General features: G+C 52.4%; 1 protein-coding gene across 5 annotated transcripts; it reads right to left on the bottom strand.

Moving 5' to 3' along the window:
- LOC8075157 (trihelix transcription factor GTL1) lies at window positions 4,321-8,678 on the bottom strand. 5 transcript variants are annotated; one of them, XM_021460502.1, is made up of 4 exons: window positions 8,067-8,678; window positions 7,537-7,989; window positions 5,141-6,557; window positions 4,321-5,066 (listed from the first exon to the last, which is right to left on the bottom strand). In XM_021460502.1, the coding sequence occupies exons 2-4, from the start codon at window positions 7,965-7,967 to the stop codon at window positions 4,743-4,745; spliced, it is 2,172 nt and encodes a 723-aa protein (XP_021316177.1). In that variant the 5' UTR covers window positions 7,968-7,989; window positions 8,067-8,678; the 3' UTR covers window positions 4,321-4,742. The 5 variants fall into 5 exon arrangements, with proteins under 5 accessions (XP_021316177.1, XP_021316178.1, XP_021316179.1 ...); XM_021460503.1 differs by having other exon boundaries at window positions 8,073-8,678; XM_021460504.1 differs by having other exon boundaries at window positions 8,274-8,677.

The raw sequence follows: 8,763 nt of genomic DNA, 5'->3' as shown, positions 1-8,763 counted from the left end.
TAAAGAAAAGGCGCCGGGGATGAGCTCCTCCCGTTGAGATGTGTGATGCTTGTGCGTGCTGCCGTCACGCACGCCCACGCCCACATTTTTTTTTTCTGCCGGAGCGTCGCGCCTGCACTGCACGCCGGCACGGTAAAAACCGTGTGATGAGGCCGGAATGTTGATTTGGCTACTCGTATTTTCCTCGGCGTCAGCGGTGGGGGCGCACCGGATCGACCGTGGAGTGCGACGTGCTACCGGCAGTCCAGCACGAGTTTGAGGGCTTCTCTTTTCCGCTGCTGTCAGAGCGCCCTTTCCTGCATGCAAGTCATGGCCATGTTTATAGCTAAACGTCTCCAGTCAGTGGATGAGTAGATGGAATCCGATGGCGAGTAACGTCCCAAATGGAAATGTCCAGCGATCGACAGGCGTCCCGCTTTTTCAACGGGCCGGGCGTGCTCTGCTCACTTACCGCGGCAGGTACAGGAGGTGAAGGAAAAAAAAAAACACCGTGGACCGTGGTGATTGTGAGTGTGCCACATGCCCCCACTGAGATTCCTGTAGCCAGATCACGTAGCTCGTCTCCCCATTGGTCATTGGAGGAGCGCGGCGCCCATTACTAGCTGGGAGCATGGCGGTTAGTGGTTTCTTATTCTGAGTGTACGGTGTAGCACATGTTTTGCAGGGTAAATATAGAAGTGGAGATCACATTCACACACGGAATTCGCCACGGCAAGCTCTACCTGTCCTGCTGCTGGAGGAGGAGGATTCAGAAACAGCAGGATGGATGACGCCACGCCTAGCATCTGCAGACGCGTTTCAGATGTTGACTGCCCGAACAACTCCCTGAGACTGATGAAACTGCAGGAGTACCTGACTAATGACTACCGGCGCCCCACGGTACTTGAACATGCTTTGGACTTTCTATTACAAAAAAGAAACTTTCTCGACGAATTAAACGTGTCTGCCCTTTGCAGTCTTCTACCAATTTTCAAGGTTTCTTATGCTTCCCGGACGGCCCGAAGCTGAATTGGAGCTCGATGGCAACTACTCTGATTGGGACTTGTAGCATGAGCTAGGCTACATCAATCATTTGGTGTTGCTTAGTAGGAGTACTTTAGTTGATGATTAAGAAGAAAAAGAACAGATCTACCATCACGAGGGAACCAGCTACGTCATACTAGGCCATCCCGTAAATCGCTTGGTTTCGTCGTGTAACGATATTTGTTACTACCTACCACTACCACGCATGTTGAGCCGCGGACAGCGACTAGCACGACACCCGCGCTTTTCCTGCAGCGGCAAAACCAGCGCACGATTCGACCGCCATGGCGCCATCGAACAGACTGTCATCTTCAGCCTTCGTCATCGTCACTCTCATGTGACGCCGCAGACTCGCCGTGGTAGCGTGGTCCCGTGGAGCTGGAGCCGTAGTGAGCCGGCGCGCGGGATGCCACCGATGGTGGTGAGAGTGACACCGTAGTGGCGAAGCTCTCCCATGCGCAATGTCGATCTCGAGGATACCAACGACAGGTAACCTATGGCGACCGCGCCGCCGCCGCCGAGCTCGGAGCTAGAAGCATGAGACACTCGCACAAAAAAAAAAAAAAACGACGGAAGGTGGTGGAGCAGCGTCGCCATTGCTGGAAGCGAAGTCCTAAAGCTTTTACAGTCACAAAGGGAGGGGGGTCGGGATAGAATTAGCGCCATATCCGACACGGTGGAAACATATAACGAGGTGTCATTTGCAGTGTGATCGGATTACGTCCAAAAGAATCACCGAACCGAACAGGCTTGCGCGTAATCTACCGGACTTGGGCTTTCTGTATGTGCGGCACTAAAAAACTTTTAAGGGAAAAGCGACCTGCATTTCGTTGGCCCATGAGATATGTTAGTGTAAGTTGACCCTGGTAACTTTTTTTTTCTTTATACAAAACCCAGGTAACATCTGATTCTCTGAAAAATATACCGGACAAAATGAAGCTCCAGATTTGTAGCTCGTGATGCCGATCGGTTATGAAATCTGACAATGCCCAGAGTAGGCGGCGCTTAGTTATTTGTCGGTGACTCTGAATTTAGGATCAACAACTGTCAAGCATCTCAAACAGTATGATTATATGATTGGCACACAGCTAATGTTTATGTTGCGTATATAAAGTCTCAACTATATTCATGTGGGGTATAATAAACTCAAGCATACTCTTTCTCTCACTCTTATCTTATCATGCAACTTGTTGCCACCTCCATTTTTTTTTCTAGAACACCACCTCATGTGTATTTCATTAATAAGAAAAGGACCGGAAGAACAACGCACACAACATAACTACGGGCGAACCCAAAGGAAGTGGTTAGGAACCAGAACAAAAACAATAGGGAGAGGTCCTCCACCCCCATCCTAAACGACTGAACCTATAGAGAAAAAAACATCAACACGAGGCTACCAACAAACGAGATGATGTTGCGTGGCCAAATCCACCAAGAAGCGACATGACTAAGGCGGCAAAGTATCCGCCCAAGCAACACGACAACAAAGCATCCGCCAAAGTGGCGGGGCATCACGCCCTCAGCCGCCGGCATGAGGGGGGCACCAGAAGCAACACAGGTGGCGAAGTATCCACCCGACTACAACTTGTACTCCCTTCGTCTCATAGCAAAGGTCATTCTAACCATATACACTTAGAGCAAATATAGTAAGAAGTTGCTAGTAAGCTTTAGAATGAGGTGGAGCACAGAGAGGAAGAACGAGAAGAGAGGTAGGCTCTAAGTATAGCCACCTAATGCATAACAACCAAAAAACTTTATGAGAAAAGGAGATGGATCATAGATGGGCCACTACTACATGACTGAGTTGATAAATGGGTATAAACTTATGGGTGGACACATTATAGTTGAAAGAACAAAAAAACAAACCGTTTTTAGGGCTTTTTTGTTCTATCTTTGTATTTAGAATTTTTGCTAGTTGACCTTAGCTTTGGTTTTAACAGCAAATTGAACTGACTAACCAAATAACCTAAAGCTTCCACAACCATAAAAGAAAAAACCATTTGGTTGCCTTCCTAACTCCGTCCCTCCTTCCACTTTAACACTCCTCCCACGTAGGCCCAACTTGCGCGGCCCAATTAGCGCACAAAAAAACCAACAAGCACCCCCCTCCCACCCCCTCCTACACACCCACAACCACAATGAGTACATAGCTAAATTAAATGGTATACTTCCAAGTTATTGTAAAAAATATATATAGGATTTATAATTTTTTACTACCACTCTCGTGAAAAGATTAGTGTGAACTCTTCAATTAGTAATAGCCTCCACGATTTGCATGCACCATAAAATTTCTTAGGAAACACTGAAACTACATCTCAAGGGGAAAAATTATCCAACGTCTCCAATTCCAAGAAAAGGTCAAGAAATTGCATGTTAGAGCATCTCCAACAGTTATGCAATTGAAATTTGCCATTTGTTGGAGTTTGCCAAATCCCTAAACGTTTTGCCAAAGGAAAAATAAATTCATCTCCAAGTGTTTGGCATTTTTGACTTGACATTTCCCAAAATAGTGGACCCAACTAATTTTGTCCGGGAATCTTTCATCTTCGCGGGAAATTTTCTCGCACGTCGCGCGAGCGCTTTCTTTTTCACGCGCAATTCCTTCGCCCATCGCGCGTTCCTTCGCCGCGATCGATCTCCGTGATCAACTCGACGCGGCAGCAGCGCATGGACTTCGACGTCTTCCTCACGCCAGTGAACCCCAACAAGATGACGGCGTTGCGGTACAGGAGCGACACGGTGAAGATGCGGCGATTGGATCTCCTAGCCTCGCGTTGCTGCAAGAAAAGGAGGCAGCGATGGATCTCTTCGTCCCTGCGCGAAGAAAGAAGGTGGTGCGCGAAGAAAGGAGGCGGCCCGCGGGGGAAAGAAAAGAGTCGCGCATAAGTCTCACGGGAAACTACCGCGACGTGGGGGGTACGGGCACGACAAGGAGTCCAAGATTTTCGGGATATCAAAATTACCAAGCCATTGTGCCTATGCAAAAATGCCAAGTTTGGTCCATCAAATGCCAAATTTGCCAAAATGCATAAGTCAAATGCAAAACTGTTGGAGAGCAATTTTTAAGGTTTTTAGCAAATTTCAAGAATACAAAGTCCAATTGCATAACTCAGGATCTGGTCCATACATTCCTTGTCTAATCCATGCGACCATCGAAGGTATTGTTTGGATGCACCCGTATTTATTCAATCCACATATATTTGAATACATTGAAATTAACAATTAACTAATTTTCAACACAATCTACTCCAACACATGGATTGATTTAAAATACCACATACAAACAAACACCAGGAATCGGCAAAACATTATCTGAAGGATTAAAAAAAAGAGATTAGGCCATTTATGGCTGAAAGAAATGTCGATTGGCCGCTCCAAATCCCTGAACAATTTTGATCGGAGAAGATTACTGGAAGTTGAGACTGACACATGAATGTACAGTTGTTTGCAATAGGCTAAAGTATAACATGACCTATGGTAAGAAAAAAGAAAAGAACTTTCTGTTTAGGCGCCTCTGCTACCTCCTCTGTTCTTCAGTCTTACTACTACCTTTTTTTTTAACCTTTCATGATCTGGTACTTATTACAGAACAAATCAATAAATGGTATTCAGATGGTTCAAAGCCAGGGCAAGTATACTAGGTGATTATGGGCCGGAAAAGGTGGTGATGCACTGGTGCTGATCAGCTGGCACTGGTCCTGCTCCTGCAGCATTGCCCTCTACTGAACGGCAAGGAAGGTGCTGCCCGTTGGGGCAGCTGAACTCGTCGGTGCTGCAGCCGTCACTGGTGCTGCCGGTGCTGGTGCTGGTGCTGGTGGTGATGCAGGTACGTTGCCGCTGCTCCCGATCACATCAGGCTTCTGGACGCCCATCTTGTACTTCATTTTGTCTTCGTCGTTGCCTTCTTCAGTGTAGACTGTGTAGTCTCTTGCCATGTTGATGTCGTCGTCGCTGTCCGTCTCGTCCGCACTGAACCCCTGCTGCTGTTGCTGCTGGTGCTGCACATTTGTTTCAGTCACATTGTCCTCTGCCGTCTGCACATTCTAAATCTTGGTTAGCTTGTGCAATTAATTGGTTGCCAAATATGGAAAGTTTAACAGTGAATGTGCGATCTTACCTTGTTTTTGGCGCCGTCGCCAGGCGGGGTGGTGGTCGTTGGTGCTGTATCGCCGTTGCCGGGAGAAGCCTGCACGTTTCCCAGTTCATCATTCTTCCGGTGGTCGACATCGTTGCTGCTCTTTCCCTCGAGCTCGCGCTGGCTCGGGTTGTCCTGCACGGCAGCGGCGACGGCGACGGCGACGGTGACGGCGGTGGCCATGTTGGCTGCAGGTGCGGTTCTGCTGCTGCCTCTGCCGCCGCCAGCACGGTGTTTCTTGCTGTACATGGCGTCGAGCTGGTGGAAGTACGGACAGGTCTTGGAGTCCTCGGGGCGCCTCTTGTTGCTCTCCTTCACCTTCTTGTAGTACTTGTTGATGTTCTCCCACTTCTCCTTGCACCGCTTGGCGCTCCGGTTGTACCCGATCCTGCGCATCCCGGCGGCGATGTCCTCCCAAAGCGGGCCTTTGCCCCCCGCGTCATGGTACTGCTCGTCCTTCTCGTTCCGCATCTGGATCAGCGCCTCCACTTCCTCCTTGGGCCACCGCGACGACGACGTGGACCCGCTGCCCTCGCCTCCCGTCCACGTCAAGGCCTCCACCGCCTTGTGCGACGTGGGCACCAGCTGCTGAAGATAGGTGGCCGCCGCCGCCGCGTCGTGGCGACGAGGCGACGAAGGGGTGTGGTCCGGAATTGGCGGCGCGGGCACGACGCCGGCGCTGTGCGGAGGGAGCCGCGCCACGGGCTGCCCCTGTCCCCCGCCGACGCGCTGGAGGAACGCGATCAGCGCGGCGTCGCGGGAGGCCGCGGCGGCGCGCTCCCTGGCGAGCTGCTCGCGCTCGCGGTTCATGCGGGCGACCTCCTGGCGCCGCCACGCCTCCTCGCGCGCCGTGCGCTCCGCCTCCCACCGCTCCAGCGTCTCCAGGAACACGCGCTGCATGGCGTCCTGCTTCTCCGTGACCTGCTTCATCATCCCCTCGAAGATCGCCATCATCTCCCTGTCGCACTCGCCCCTGCCGAGGCCCTGCTCCCTGCCGAGGCCCTCCTCCCCGGCATCAGAGTCGTCGTAGTCGTAGTCGTCCGAGTAGGAGTCGGATTCGGACTCTGACCCTGACATCGACGAGAAGCTGAGGTCCGGCAGGCCGGCGCCGGCAGGAGGGCCCAGCGCCGAAGGGCCCGCCGTCCATGCCATTGCCATGGGCTGATGAGGGCCAGCTTGCACCGTGGTCATGCTCATGCCCGAGGGGGGCGGCGGCGGCAGCAGCAGCTGCGGCGGCGCCGCGGCGTGCAACGCCTCGAGCTGCGAGAAGAAGCGGTAGCTCTTGCCGTCCTGGCGCCCGGCGCGGGCGTCCTTGGTGCGCTTGTAGTACTTGTCCACGTTCTCGAACTTCTCCTTGCACTTCTTGGCGCTCCGTTGGTAGCCCAGCTCTGCAAGCTTCCTGCAAACCAAAAAAAAAAAAAAAAAATGCGCCCCAGCACGGACGCCTCACCTGTTAGCTATTTCTCGCGTTCACGTCTCAACCAGCATGAGTCATGAAGAGGTGATGACTTGGGTTGTGTGTGCAGTGTGCGTGTGCAGAGGAGTATCTTTCATCTAAGTGAGTGGTCAAAGCTTGCCATCATTCTTCCTCTTTCTCTGAAAAGGACTGGACGAACAGACGCGGAAGGAATTGGAATTTGGAAGCGGATCGGAGACACGGACAGACATGTAAAGCGACGACGACGGTGGAAGCATCAGCCGTCAGCAGTGCTAGGAATAATCAATCAGCACAAAGAGAGAGAGAGAGAGAGATGTGGTGATGAACTGATGATGTCAAGTTGATGGCATCGTGTCCGAGGAACAAACATACTAAGCGGTGATGACAGCGGCAGGCCGCCGGTGCAGCCAGCGAAATGCTTTTCCAACCTTTCTCCCCCCCGGAAAACTTGGTGCATCCATCAAAGTCCAAGTGTGTTTTAAAAGGAATAGAGGGAATAGAAAAACAGTGCCGTGATAGCCTGCAGCAGCAGGCTGCTGCTGCTGCCGCCATGTCTGTGTGTGCGGCCTGCGCCTGCACGCACAATCACGCCGCGGCATACGGCTGCCCGGGCGCCGACGGACTCCAGATCCTTATCGTCCTGCCTGCGCCTGCGCTGGCGCCCTGGCGGCACCTACCACTTCACTAGGCTCCAATCTCACAGAAACCGGGGAGCATTACGCCAAAAGCGCGCTGGGGAAAAGCAGTGGCCGGGTAAAGATAGACGACAGGATAGCTCCCCATCATTTCACCGGCGACGCAACAACGCCGGACACGGAGAAGAGGTGAAATTCCGTGAAACCGTTAGCCGCATTCCGCGGCAGCAGCCAGCCAGCCAGCCAGCAGGCAAAGGAGGGCGAGGAAAAAGAAAAGATTACGGCTTGCGAATGCGTTTTCTCACCTGGCGACGTCCTCCCAGAGCGGCGCTTTGAGCGGGGCGTTCCGGAAGTCGGCGTCCATCTCCGTCCGGATCCTGATGAGCGCCAGCGTCTCCTCGCGCGGCCACCGGTGGTGGCCGCCCGAGCCGGACGCTCCCGCGCCGCTGCCGCCCAAGTCGGCCTGCATGTCGTCGTCTTGGATGATGCTGGCCGCGGCACCGGCACCGGCGCCGACGCCGACGCCAGAGCCGGAGCCGACCACTGGCAATTCCTCGAAATTAGCACTCGGCCCCGCCGGCTGCAGCTGCATCGTCGGCGGGGCGGCTGGGATGTCGGTGACAGACACGACGGCGGGCGCCGTCGGCGTCGGCGAGAGCGGGGCCGTGCCCGCGCCCGTGCCAGCCGTCGTCGGGGCCATGTACGGGGACCCGGCGCCACCGTGGTGGTGCAGCATGGCCACCACCACCTTTGCTTCCCTGCCCAAAACACGAAATTCCGTTGATCTACCACCTCACAAAGACCTAGGGAATAGAAAATTGCAGCATCGCTTAACCAGTACTGCGACTAGCAAACAGTCCCTCACTTGGCTCCGGTCTACAGCTACGTACTACCAACTACCATTAGACTAAGAAAGCAATCCAGGCACAGAATTGGGGAGAATTCTTGCTTCTACACCCATCTCTCCCTCTCCCGGTCTCCGTTTCCCTCCCGTCTCTCTCTAGGAACAGAGTGAGTGCCACAATCAAGATTAGAGACTTACGGACGAGCCTCTGGACGACGGGTTATGAGGGAAATTGGCAGCGAGGGGCTGTGCAGGTAGGGGAGGAGGAAGAGGGGCGGTGGTGAAAGGGATGGGATGGGGTCATGGACAACTGGAAAGGGGCAAAAGAGTGTGGAGGGCTGTGAGGGCAGGCAGAGAAAGCCAAGACCCTCTCTACTGGGCCTGGGGTTGGGGCATGGTACATGTGTAAACTCCACTAGATATATACTAGTGCTAATGTGCTAAAAGATTTATTGTGAGTATATCTCTCTCAGAAGATTTATGAACTTTGGAAAAAATATATGTATTCTAGTTTTTTATGCATATCATTAAATATTATAGATATCAGATGTGCTCTTATTACTTCTCCACGAGTAAATGTGTGTGTATCGAGATATTTTCATTTTCGTCCAGTGGATTCCTTTCGTAGATGTTAGAGAGTGCGTATTGATATTTTCATTTTCGTCCAATGGATTCTTTTCTTAAATGT

This window comes from Sorghum bicolor, chromosome 4 (assembly GCF_000003195.3).
Source record: "Sorghum bicolor cultivar BTx623 chromosome 4, Sorghum_bicolor_NCBIv3, whole genome shotgun sequence".
NCBI classification, from domain to species: Eukaryota; Viridiplantae; Streptophyta; class Magnoliopsida; order Poales; family Poaceae; genus Sorghum; species Sorghum bicolor.
The sequence above is the reverse complement of the archived record's forward strand: the minus strand, read 5'-3'. Positions and strand labels throughout refer to the sequence as shown.